The 14254-nt window shown below is 46.0% G+C and overlaps 1 protein-coding gene across 1 annotated transcript in view; it reads right to left on the reverse strand.

The window, feature by feature from the left end:
* Positions 1-4558, reverse strand: part of rheb (Ras homolog, mTORC1 binding) — a 70542-nt gene extending 65984 nt beyond the window's left edge. The window contains exon 1 of the mRNA XM_033043916.1: positions 4079-4558. Coding sequence (XP_032899807.1) covers positions 4079-4130 — 52 coding nt within the window. The 5' untranslated portion in view covers positions 4131-4558. The remainder of the gene's footprint in view (positions 1-4078) is intronic.
* Positions 4559-14254: the final 9696 nt, after the last annotated feature.

Below are 14254 nucleotides of genomic sequence, written 5' to 3' on the forward strand. Positions count from 1 at the left end.
CATCTGCAGTCTTGGCTGGTTGAGAAGATGGAACCTCCATTTTCCAAATATCATTAACAACAATCATTCGCCCAATTGCCACAACAATCATGATGAACAGGATACACAACAATCATGTTCGTCAACGAGCCATAAAGGAAATTTAACTTTAAATAGCAATAAATACAGGAATTCAAAACTAGCTGACAGTTGCTCAACCACTATTTAAAACCTACAAAAGCATTTTCAAAATATTAATCCACAATTGACCAATCTACATAACCCAGCATAAATACATCTGGAAAATATTTCCAAATACCTCAGCGCAGAATAAAATGTTGATATTGTTAACGTAAACGGTTAAACCAAAACACCATGACATTGCCTCGGTTTCCACTTTTAAATGAGTTTATATACATCATTATCTGAAAATACAACAATGATTGCCAGAACTTCTGCTATCACCCCTTTCCCTTCATTTCCAGACATGGTGTAGTTCCATCTTGCCTTCCACCCCTTCAGGTTTCACATTTAGTTTTTCACCACTTGCTGCACAGATCTAATTCAACATTCTGGAACCATTTCCTGTACGATATCCCAATCGACACCACAATCACCAACAGGACCTGGCCTTGCGTGTACCCTTGGTAGCAAGTAAGGCATTCAAAATGCTTCCAGTTAAGAAGGGACAGTGGCACAGTTGGTAGAGCTGCCACCTCACAGCACCAGATTATCAGGTTGAAGCCTGACCTTGGATGCCGTCTGTGTGGAGATTGCACGTTCTCCGTGACCGTGTTGGTTTCCTCCCACATCCCAAAGACGTGCAGGTTTTTAAGTTAAATTTCTTCTGTAAAATCGCCTTTAATGTACAGAAAAAGTGGGATAACAGGGAACTAATGAAAATGGGTGATCAATTCTCGACGTCGACCGAAGGACACGTTTCCATGCTGTATCTCTGAACTAAAAAAAATTTGTTGCAGTGTATTTGGTGCAGATGCCGTGATCTCTACAGAAATTAACATTGCATGACTGCTCCATTCAGTCCACATAACCTGTCACTTCTTTGCCTGTCTCATATTCTGAGCCAAGCTGTCTTTGACCTCTGACTTTGCAATGCAGTGTGTGTCACAAGAGATGAACAAGGCATCAAGTAGGTACATTATTTCCCTTCTGCATGCAAAAAATCAAAATTGAATTCAACAATTTCAATATCTGCACATAAGATGTAATCCCCAATCAGTCTTGGTGACCAATTCTTTAAGTGGCTTCAGAATGATTTATACCATAGGATCCATGTTGCACTGCATTTGAGGAAGAATGAACTCAATTGTTACTTTTCTATCTTAACCATATCCTCTGCATTCCATCCTATCACAGATCTCACTTTCCATCCTTTCATTTCAACAAAGCTTCGGTTGTCTTTTTTCAAGTTCCAATGAATGATCTCCAAGTAGAAATCCCAGTTTTTTTTCCACAAGTTATTCAAGTGACATATTTTTTATTCCATACCATGCCCAACCAGATTGGCAGTAAAACACTGAATTTAATGAGCAAAGCAAAGACTTCAATATAAAAGAGGATCTTGAAGGTGATCAGCTCTACTGCAGAGAATGGTTATGGAAAAAATGACAGCCACACCGAAAACAAAAACTGGGAACAAACAGCAGGTATCAGTGGAACATCTGTGGAAAGAAGCGGAGTTAACGTTTCAGGTCGACCTGAAGCATTAACTGTTTTTCTTTCTACAGAAGCTACTTGATGTTACGAGTGTTTGGTAGGATTTTCCAGTTATATTTCAGATTTTGCAGCATTTACCGTTCTTTTTAAATTTTTAATCATATTCAAAATGTTGATTAGAAAATAAAACTATCAGTAAACAAAATTCCAAGTCCAAACAAAAGCAATACAAAAATTCTCAGATACACTGAATGCCAACTGGAAAATCTTAATATACGATTTGTTTAATATATAATTTTCCTTTTTTACTTAAAGCAGGAATTTTATACCTCCCAAATCAGACTGAAGAGAGAAATTAGAGCTAGTTTAAATGTTGATGGGTGTGCCTTATACGTTAGTAGTAATTCCTACTAACAAGAGTATGTCTGGGGATTTATAATGCAGAAAATCAAGTGGAACAGGATTTTCAACCCGTATAATATTAAAAGATATAAAATTTAGAAATTATAAAATTAGATTGACCTGAAAAAAAGTGGAGCAACTTGCTGACAAATGAAAGCACTGCAATCCTTGGAAATAAATCTGTAGCGTAACGGTGAAAGAGGATTGCCGTACATGGAAACATTTGGTCAAATGTACTAAAAAGCATCAATTTAATGTAGATACCACGACATGACATACACAGTGGAAAAATTCAGAACGTTCAAACAAGGATACAGTGGGACTTTAATACCAATAATGTCTCATTTGTCAGGGTGCTTATCCACCCACAAATAGAACATGTAAAAATGAGACAAATCAAAAAACACCCAAGCTGGGTATATGAACACAACACATTGGATTCAATTCATAGTTGAGTTTCCTATTATGCCAGCTGTTTTTTACAAATGTACACTAGCATTCTAGAATAAACCATTGGTATATCGTCACATTTCACTGGATAGAACTAATGGTGAGATAGTTGCACAATCATGATATTGATGAGGCAAATTTTGACATCAGATGGGCATGCAAAGTCTGGTGTTTAAGAGCAAAACAGCACTGAAGGAACTCAGTGGGGCAAACAGCATGTGTGGAGGGAGTGGACCGACAACATATTGGGTAGAGATCCTACTTCAGACTTAAAGCAGTGTGATCAAAGTGGTTATTTCTTCATCAAATAGATTAATTTTGTACAAAATGTTAGGTGTCAGAATTCCTTTCAAATGCAGGTCATCTACTGTAAAGAAAATAAACAGTTCTGCCATGTGGGAAAGAATAATATTCCAAAAATATTCACTGTTCCCTTCACCTAATAGCACTGGAAATCTAATGCTTCGTTACATATCCAAAATTATACTGAATATCGCATGACCTCAAAAATATAAAGCAGAATTATTTTTCAAGAAAGTCAGCTGCTGCCAATATTTAAAATTATAAATACTTCTGTTAATAACTAATATCTTTATTGGTTGAAGTGACAAAATCGGCAATCACAGAACAGCATCAAAACCTGTTTATGCAGCAACATTTTTCTGCTGAATGCATCATTGGATTTAATTTGGCAAAATCTTTAATACATATATTATGTAAATGCAAACCTACCCTCAACTCAAAAGTTGAAAGCATGTATAAAAGGCAGATTGTTTCATATTTGTTTTTCACCATGTGTAAAATGCTGTAATTGTAAAATACTGTAGAGCTGACCTTCCCATTATGTTAAATTGAAATTTGATGGACAACACTGAAGTAGATAAAACTACTTTAAAAATAGTTAACTGAAACCCACTGATAGAAACAATGACAAAAAGACCCATTTAGCATAGGTTAACGAAAGACAACCTCCCAAAAGGCTCATCAAATTATGAAATTAAAGCTGAGTGTATTGCCAATTTTAAAATGCAATCCGATATATGCAAAAGTTACTCTATCACAATTATATTAGTGAAATACTAAAACAAAGCTAGCGGCTTGAGGGAAGGAAAATTAAGGAGTCATTCCACGAGGTAAATGTTCCCACAGAATTAATTCCTTTGTGAGTGGAAACTGCTGGAACAAACCACAAAAAGGCAGGGCGAAAAAAAACCCCAAAGCAAACCACGCACGATGCAAAACAAAACAAAAGTTTCAGAGAGGGGAAAAAAAGGGAGAAAATCCACCACTACAAGAGCCCCTCCGGGAACCGATAGCACACCACCACTTGGTCAAAGTCTCAACATTTTTTTTTAAAGAATAGGATTGAAGGAGGGTGGGAGGAGAGGAGGAAGGTCAGCCATTTCCCGAGGTTAGTGATGCAATTGGATTTTATATAGAACATTTAGCAGCTGTACAAGCAGTTTTAGGCCTGGGATTAACACCGAACCCACTCTGCCTCGTACACACTTGTGCCAGACGGTTCCACTTGCTCTCAACGCTTGGGCTTCGGGCCAGGGTTACTACTCACCCACTGATCTGTATCCCAGGATCGCAACCTTCCGAGACTTGGGCTGCGGCATGGTGTTGCTCGACGACGGTCCGACCCCGCCCCTCCACCAAATAAAGAAAGTTTACTGGAAATAATAGGCAAAGAGAAACGACCACTTCCCCTCGCCTCTCTCTCTCTCACACACGCACACGCACACAAATAAAACACTTTAAAAAATAAATGGATGACGATCCCAGGTACGGCGAACGCCCCCGAGGCCGGGGGAGGAGAAGCAACTTGAAACCTCCACAGACAAGCAACGCTACATGGGCGTGGAGAAGGCTTCAAAACACACGCAAAGTTTAGGAAACAGAAGGCAGGCGGGCGGTCGGTCTCCGGGTGTAATCGATGGAGGGGGAGAGGAATGTTTTCTATTTGGGGCCGGTGCGTGTGGACGGGGCTGGGCTGGGAGTGGAGTGGCGCAGCTCCGTCTGTCTGTCTGTCTGATCCTCCCTCCTGCCCCTCACCGGATGTCCCCGCTAGTCCCGCCCCCACCTCCCTCCGCTACCGGTTGGACGGCGTAGGGCGTTTCCCCGCCCGCCCATTGGAGGGACGCCACGTCCATCATCCGGCCGGCTGGCACAGACAAAGATCCTATAGCGGGGCTACAAGATCTTTGGGCACAGACCCAGCCAGTCAGGCGGCTCCTTTCCGGTTCCGGTAGGGTAATCCCGCACTCCCATTGGACGAGCCGTGCGCCATTCATAACCCGGTTCACCGATTGGTTGATAAGACGCTTGAGGGCCCGCCCGCTCTTTCATAACTCGCGTTGATTGCTGGGAGTTGTAGTTCAAAAGTGCATGTAGCCTGATTCAGCTTATTGTTTTCCCACATGGTTGATCCACAAGGAACTGAGTATTTCCTTAAAATATGAACATAAGACAAAGGGTGATGGATTTGGCAGAAGGAAATATAATGATCCTCATGGAGGGTTGGACATCTTGACATCCAGCTGCCATCTTGGAAGAATGGAGCCCACTCTTTGACGTGACCAGTGAAAAGGGATGGCTGGTTGCTGGTCATTTTCAGTCCCTTTTCCATTCCTGATACAGATCTCTTTGTCCACGGCCTCCTCCATTGCCAGAGTGAGGGCACACACAGATTGGAAGAACAGAACCCAAATCATAAAGAACGGTCCCAACCCGAAATGTCACCTATCCATCATGTTGTCTGACCCACTGAATTACTCTGGCACTTTGTGGCTTTTTTTTTAAACCAGCAACTGCAGTTCCATGTTTGTGCATTCCTCATATTTTGCTTGGTTAGCCTACAAACCAATACCATGAACATGGAACTCCCCAATTTCAGGTTAAACCCACTCCGTTCTCATCCATGCACATTTCCCCTTTGCACATATCACCCTGATCTTTTCCTCTCCTCCACATTCTACCTCTTCTCTGCGCTCATCCCACCCGACCCCAGGTCCATTTTATTTCCCCCACCAATTCCCTTCTTCTATTCAATCCACAATTGCATCCATTTGCTTTCTCCATCTTCTGCCTCGGTTTCTAACGACACTCTTGTCTGGATGCGCCTAACTTCGTGCCCCACAGACGCTCCCACAACTTACGTAAGGGTTACATGCCACTGACCCTTCCATGAGTCGGATGAAACTGGAGGACAAGACAGATGTTCGGCAGCTGTGGCAGGGTCTGAATGCAATCACCTCCTACAAGGCAAAACCAGGAGGCAGCTCGAATGCCGGTGTAACATCACTCCCTGACGAGCTCAATGCATTTTACGCACGCTTTGACAGGGAGAATACTGATGTGCCTTCCCGATCCCCCATTCGCTGCGATGGCATTTCAGTCTCAGTCACAGAGGCCGATGTCAGGAAATCCTTCAGAGGGGTGAACCCCCGAAAAGCACCTGGTCCTGATGGTATACCCGGCCGTGTTCTAAAAACCTGTGCGGACCAACTGGCGGGAGTTTTTACGGACATTTTCAATCTCTCACTTCTGAGGTCTGAGGTCCCCACCTGCTTTAAAAGGGCATCAATTATACCGGTGCCCAAGAAGAGTAAGGTGACATGCCTCAATGACTATCGACCAGTGGCACTAACGGCGGTGGTGATGAAGTGCTTTGAGAGGTTGATCATGGAGCAAATCAACTCCTACATCGACAAAAACCTGGACCCACTGCAGTTCGCGTACCGCCACAACAGATCAACGGTGGATGCGATCTCGCTGGCCCTCCACTCCGCACTGGACCACTTGGACAACAAAAACTCATATGTCAGGCTGTTATTCATTGATTACAGCTCGGCATTTAACACAATCATCCCCTCCAAACTGGTTACCAAACTCGCAGAACTGGGTCTCTGCGCATCCCTCTGCAACTGGATCCTCGACTTCCTCGTCCACAGACCACAGTCTGTTCGTATTGGTGGAAATGTGTCAGCCTCAATAACAATCAGCACGGGAGCACCTCAAGGCTGCGTGCTCAGCCCCCTGCTGTACTCACTCTATACCCATGACTGCGTAGCGAACCACAGTGCGAACTCCATCATCAAGTTCGCTGACGACACCACTATTGTGGGGCGTATCACTGATGGGGATGAGTCAGAGTACAGAAGAGAGATCGAGCAACTGTCCATATGGTGCCAGCGCAATAACCTGGCCCTCAACACCAGCAAAACCAAGGAACTGATTGTGGACTTTGGAAGGAGTAGGAGGGGGACCCACAGCCCCATTTATATCAACGGGTCGATGGTTGAAAGGGTCAAGAGCTTCAAATTCCTGGGCGTGCACATCTCTGAAGATCTTTCCTGGTCCGAGAACACTAATGCAATCATCAAAAAAGCACATCAGCGCCTCTACTTCCTGAGAAGATTACGGAGAGTCGGATTGTCAAGGAAGACTCTCTCTAATTTCTACAGGTGCACAGTCGAGAGCATGCTGACCGGTTGTATCGTGGCTTGGTTCGGCAATTTGAGCGCCCTGGAAAGGAAAAGACTACAAAAAGTAGTAAACACTGCCCAGTCCATCATCGGCTCTGACCTTCCTTCCATCGAGGGGATCTATCGCAGTCGCTGCCTCAAAAAGGCTGGCAGTATCATGAAAGACCCACACCATCCGGGCCACACACTCATCTCCCTGCTACCTTCAGGTAGAAGGTACAGGAGCCTGAAGACTGCAACAACCAGGTTCAGGAATAGTTACTTCCCCTCAGCCATCAGGCTATTAAACCTGGCTCGGACAAAACTCTGATTATTACCAACCACTTTCTGTTATTTGCACTATCAGTTTATTTATTCATGTGTGTATATATTTATATCATGGTATATGGACACATTTATCTGTTTTGTAGTAAATGCCTACTATTTTCTGTGTGCTTAAGCAAAGCAAGAATTTCATTGTCCTATACAGGGACACATGACAATAAACTAACTTGAACTTGAACTTGAACACAAATTGGAAGGTGCTACTGCGCACGTGTGAATTTGCATTTTGGCCTGGAGACCACACTGGGATCTGATAAGTAAGGATAGTAATAATGGGAATCATTTGAAGATGGGTGCAAGGCAGAATAAATCAGAATCAGATTGGGGGGGGGGGGGGGGGTTGTTAGGAGGTGGGAGGGGAACTCTACCGCTGCGCCACTGCGCCACCCAAAGTCTTGCAAACATCCATGTAAATCTTTTCTGCACTCTTTCCAGTTCAACAACATCCTTCCTATAGCAAACATCTTTCCTACTCTCAATATAACTTTATTCACAGTGACTGCACCCCAGATATATATTGATTCAAATCACATCAGAACTTTTTTCTTCCGGACACAGTCTGACATGATGACATGGCCTGTTTGCCCTTGGATTAGTTGTCCCAGAAATGACACTGCAGGCGCTGTGATGCAGAAATATTGGCTAATTTGCTGGATGAGCTGGCAAATTTCCCAGAAAACACAAATATAACTGTAGACACAAGGAACTGCTGGTTTACAAAAGAAAACACTATTTCGGAAACGTCGCCTATCCATGTTCTCCAGAGATGCTGTCTGACCCACTTGATACTCTTGCGCTTTGTATCTTTTTTGCAAACCATCATCTGCAGCTCCTTGTCTCTACAGGTTTTCGAATATCATTTGCATCAACCTTGACAATGTTGCCTTTACTACACAACTTCAAAGCTGGGTCTTTGATGATATTGGCTGCCTTTTTGAGGCGGTGCATTTTTGGGGAGGACAATCACTGTGATGGAGCAGGCAATGTCACCACTTCATGCAGCCTCCCAACACAAAATGTCACCTGTCCAGATTCTCCAGAGATGCTGTTCCAGGTGTGGACTCCTGTATATCGGCGAGACCAAGCGCAGGCTCAGTGATTGTTTCGCTGAACGCCTCCGCTCAGTCTGCCTAAACCTACCTGATCTCCTGGTTGCTAAACAATTTAACACCCCCTCCCATTCCCACACTGACCTTTCTGTGCTGGGCCTCTTTCATTGTCAGAGTGATGCCCAGTGCAAATTGGAGGAACAGCACCTTATATTTTGCTTGGGCAGCTTACACCCCAGCGGTATGAACAATGACTTCTCTAAATTCAAGTACCCCTTGCTTTCCCTCTCTCTCCATCCTCTCCCCCTTCCCAGTTCTCCGAGCAGTCTTACTGCCTCCGACTACATTTTATCTCTGTTTGCTTTGTTGTTAACTTATCCCAGCTAACAATGATCTACTTTACATTTTCCTTGATCTCCATTCCCTTTGTCCTGTTTTCGCACCTTACACTTCCTTACCCCTCACCCCTCTGACATCAGTCTGAAGAAGGGTCTTGACCCGAAACATCACCCATTCTTTCTCTCCAGAGATAATGCCAGGCTACTGAGTACTCCAGCACTTTGTCCTTTTTTTGCTCTGGTTGCTCTGGAGTACAAAGTTGCTCTGCATAATTTGGCTTGCAGACTCTCTGGTTACCTAAGATAACGGATGATTTTTTGCATGATTTGTTTATTTTATTTGTTGTATTGTTGTGTCATTGGCCCTGTAAAGCTGCAGCAAAGAAGAATTTGCTTTCTCCCCATAACCCTTGACACCCGTACTAATCAATGGTAGTTTATTGTCACATGCACCAAGGTAAAGTGAAATTCATTTTTCGCATACAGTTCAGTAGGAATATTACTATACATAAGCACAATAATACTTAAGTACAAGAGCGTAAGAAAAGTAGATTACACTCAGACAGTAAACAAGTGTTGCCCTGATTCTGCCACCTTCAAACTTTGGTTCTCAAAAATGCGGCACTGGGTCGAAGTTTCAGAGGTCGGCATGGACAGGCGATATTCTGTTTAGTTTAGAGATACAGGCCCTGGAAACAGGCCCTTCAGTCCGCCGAGTCCATGCTGACCGATGATCAGCCGTACACTAGTTCTATGTCTGGTGGTTCTTAGTAAACTGGTCACATTGAGCGGATGCAGATTTACTTTAAACTTTAGTGATACAGTGTGGAAACAGGCCCTTTGGCCCACCGAGATCGTACCGACCAGCAATCCTTGTACACTAAAACTATCCTGCACACAAAGGACAAATCTGTACATTGGGGGGAAATCAGGGCACCCGGAGAAAATCCACGCGGTCACAGGGAGAGTGTACAAACTCTGTACAGACAGCACCTGTAGTCAGGATCGAACCTGGGGCTCTGCCGCTGTAAGGCAGCAACTCTACCGCTATGCCAGAGAAAACCTACGCAGTCATATGGAGAACATACAAACTCCATACAGACAAAGTCCAAGGTCAGGATTGAACCTGGGCCTCTTGCGCTGTGAGCCAGCAGTTCTGCTATGACACCACAGTGCCGTCGTTGTCAGTGTTGATGTTGTTGACGTCCTTCACCACTGGTCCGCTGCTCCGTCTCTCATCAGATTCTCCACTTAGCTCATGTTCCCTGGAGACTTTGGGGCTGTTGCATTTCTTGATAATGTTTGTGAATCATTTTGTGGCAATTTATCGCCCTTGCTGAACTCGGAAAAGAGTGGCTGATGCCAGGCGGGTGAGGGGCACTGTCAGCCCCCTAGAGCTTCCTGGGGCTTCGATGCTGGGGGCGTTGGGCTGGAGAGGAGGCAGGAACTGGTTTGCTTAAGAAAGCAAAGGGTGGCACGGTGGCGCAGCTGGCAGAGCTGCCGTGCCAGTCCCCCGGTCTATGCGGTCATGCAGGAGACGAGCCTCGGATGACAGCCGGTGGGTTCTTGGTTCTGCAGTGGCGAGCTGGGCCTGCTGTCGAGGAACAACCGCGGCTCACCAGAAGTTTCTGTCCCCCCTTGCTGAGGGGCACATCTTCCTGAGGGAGCATTATTCCTGTAGGGCCTTGAGGTCATACGTGATAGGAGCAGAATTAGGCCATTCGGCCCATCAAGTCTATTCCGCCATCCAATCATGGCTGATCTATCTCTCCCTCCGAACCCCAATCTCCTGCCCTTCCCGTAACCCCTGCCATTGTGAGGTGCCTACTGTGGGTAGTAATAGCAAGAATATGCACCATGTATTTAGTTAGGAAAAGGCTTCCACAGGCATGAGCTTTCTTTGCTCCCTCCTTGCTGCCAATTACATCTTGCCAGTAGATTCTGTACTCTCTGACCTGGACATTGAAGTGACCCAGAATGTTCTTTGTGACTCAAACTGGGATACAGGCCAGTGTTTTATCCAAGTTGCAATCCAAGTCCTCTTTGGCCGCGTCCCATGCCGTCTGAAGAAGGCCGACACGCTGAGTTACTCCAGTATTTTGTGTCTATTCCCAGCTTCAGGAGTTGGGGCCTTTGACCAGAACATGCTGTTTGTACTTTGCAGTACGTTGTAGGCTGGATGAGATATTAATTCATCCCACCACAGGTAATCGCTGAGGCACCAGATCAGCTCATTCTTGGCGTCAAAGCCCATTCCGTGGTCTGCACTTCTCTTCCCTCCTGTCGCAGCCGCCCAGCACAAAGTGCACCCTCATCTTGTTCTTTGAAGTAGCCATCTCTAGCTCGGTCCATCAAGGCCTACTGGATCTCCAGGTTGCTAATCGTTTTAACTCCCCCTCCCATTCCCACACCGACCTTTCTGTCCTGGGCCTCCTCCCTTGCCAGAGTGAGGCCACACGCAAACTGGAGGAACGGCACCTCATATTCCGCTTGGGCAGCTTACAACCCAGTGGTATGAACATTGAATTCTCCAATTTTAAGTAATTAACCTATAAAAAGTCCCTTCCTTCTCCATCCTTCCCCTCCCCACCTCTTTCCCCCCATTCCTGATTTGAACGCACGCATTTCTCCAATTCCCCCTCCCCTTCCACCTATATTCCTTATTCTAACTTCACAATTTGTGCCTCATCTATCCTTATCTCACACTTTTTGTCTTTTCACCTCCTGCCTATCCCAGCCCCCCCCCCCTGTTGCCACCCGCCACTCGCCAGGCTTTTTCTTGCCCTCCAGCTTTCTACCCCCATCACCACAATCAGTCTGAAGAAGGGTCCCGACCAGAAACGTCACCGATCCATGCTTTCCGAAGATGCTGTCTGGCCCGTTGAGTTACTCCAGCACTTTGCTTTTCCTACCTCTCCAGTCTCAGTCTAATCAACGCCAAGGTGTACCCGCTCCGATAACAGAGCAGTGTTCGGGTCACTGTCGTGATTGTCCATCGGGGCCCTGACAATCGAGTTCGCCAACATCATGCTGGAGTGAAACCAGCATGTATGTCACTGACCGTCACCATTGCACACAGACTTGGTAATAATTCAGACAGAGACACAGGTAACTGCAGATGCTGGAACCTTGGACAAGATTCAAAATGCTGGAGTAAGTCTGATAAAGGGTCCATCCCGAAATACTGCCTATCCATTCCCTCCATAGATGCTGCCTAACCCACTGAGTTATGCCCCTGTCCCACTTAGGAAACCTGAACGGAAACCTCTGGAGACTTTGTGCCCCACCCAAGGTTTCCGTGCGGTTCCCGGAGGTTTTTGTCAGTCTCCCTACCTGCTTCCACAACCTGCAACCTCCGGCAACCACCTGCGACCTCCGGGAACGGCATGGAAATCTTGGGTGGGGCGCAGAGTCTCCAGAGGTTTCCGTTCAGGTTTCCTAAGTGGGACAGGGGCATTACTCCAGCTATTTGTGTTTTCATAATTAAAACATCTTAGGGGGGGCGGAGTGGTAGAGTTGCTGCCTTACAGCACAAGAGACCAATGTTCGATCGTGACTACGGGTGCTGTCTGTACGGAGTTTGTACCTTCTCCCCGTGACTGCATGGGCTTCCTCTGGGTGCTCCATTTTCCTCCCACTCTCCAAAGAGTGCAGGTGTGTAGGTTAATTGGTTTCTGTAAATTGTCCCTAGTGTGTAGGATAGTGCTGGTGTTCAGGTTGAATGCTGTCAGCCGAAGGACCTGTTTCCACACTGTACCTCTAAGTTCCAAAGTCTAAAGTAAATTGAATTGAATCCTTTATTTGTCATTCAGACCTTTCGGTCTGAACGAAATGCTGTGCACCTGCTCAATGTGACCAGTTTACTAGGAATCACTGCCACCTGCTGGTGATGATATTGTGTGCATTAAAGAAGGGTTTTTACTCATAGTACAACAGTGTCAAAGCTAGACACAAAATGCTGGAGTAACTCAGCGGGACAGGCAGCATCTCTGGAGAGAAGGAATGGGTGACGTGTCGGGTCGAGACCCTTCTTCAGACTGATGCTAGGGGAGTGGGTGGGACAGAGATAGAATGTAGTGGGAGACAGTAAGACTAGCGGGAGAACTGGGAAGGGGAGGGGATGAAGAGAGAGGGAAAGCAAGGTCTATTTGAAGTTAGAGAAGTCAATGTTCATACCGCTTCATTTCGCTGAACACCTCCGCTCAGTCTGCTTTAACCTACCTGATCTCCCGGATGATCAGCACTTTAACTCCCCCCACCCATTCCCAATCTGACCTTTCTCTGTCCTGGGCCTCCTCCATTGTCAGAGTGAGTCCCAGCGCAAATTGGAGGAACAGCACCTCATATTTCACTTGGGCAGCTTACACCCCTGCAGTATGAACATTGACCTCTAACTTCAAGTAGACCTTGCTTTCCCTCTCTCTCCATCCCCTCCCCTTACCAGTTCTCCCACTAGTCTTACTGTCTCCGACTACATTCTATCTCTGTTCAGCCCACACCCCTGACATCAGTCTGAAGAACGGTCTCGACCAGAAACGTCACCCATTCCTTCTCTCCAGAGATGCTGCCTGTCCCGCTGAGTTACTCCAACATTTTGTGTCTACCTTTGACTTATGCAGTTCTTTCCTACACCTTGAACAGTATCATCCAATTTCCCTCTACTAACATTCTACTCCGCCTAGCAGAGCTGGCCCTCACCCTCAACAACTTCTCCTTCGACTCCTCCCACTTCCTCCAAGTCCAAGGCGTAGCTATGGGCACCTGCATGGGCCCCAGCTATGCCTGCCTGTTTGTAGGGTACGTTGAACAATCCCTGCCCCAGGTGTACACTGACCCTATCCCCAAACTCTATCTCTGTTACATTGATGACTGCATCGGTGCTACCTCCTGCACCCATGCAGAACTCATGGACTTCCTCAACTTCACCACCAATTTTCATCCTGCACTCAAATTTACTTGGACCATCTCCGACACCATCCTCCCCTTTCTTCATCTCACAGTCTCCATCACATGAAATCGACTATTGACTGACGTCTATTACAAACCACTGACTCCCACAACTATCTTGACTACACTTCTTCCCACCTACTTCCTGCTTAGACTTTATCCCCTACTCCCAATTCCTCCGTCTACGTCGCATCTGCACCCAAGATGAGGTGTTCCATACTAGAAAATCCGAGATGTCCTCATTCTTTAGGGAACGGGGGTTCCCCTCTCACGTCATAGATGAAACCCTCACTCGTGTCTCCTTGGTACCCCACAGTTCCACCCTTGCTCCCCCTCCCCCTAGTCGCAACAGAGACAGAGTCCCCCTAGTCCTTACCTTCCACCCCATCAGCCGTCACATACAACACATAACCCTCCGAAATTTCCGCCACCTCCAACGGGATCCCACCACTAGCCACATTTTCCCATCTCCACCCTTTTCTGCCTTCCGCAGAGACCGTTCCCTCCGCAACTCCCTGGTTAACTCACCCCTTCCCACCCAAACCAGGTACCTTCCCCTGCAACCGCAGAAGATGCAACACCTGTCACTATACCTCCT

Source organism: Amblyraja radiata, chromosome 2 (genome assembly GCF_010909765.2).
Source record: "Amblyraja radiata isolate CabotCenter1 chromosome 2, sAmbRad1.1.pri, whole genome shotgun sequence".
NCBI classification, from domain to species: domain Eukaryota; kingdom Metazoa; phylum Chordata; class Chondrichthyes; order Rajiformes; family Rajidae; genus Amblyraja; species Amblyraja radiata.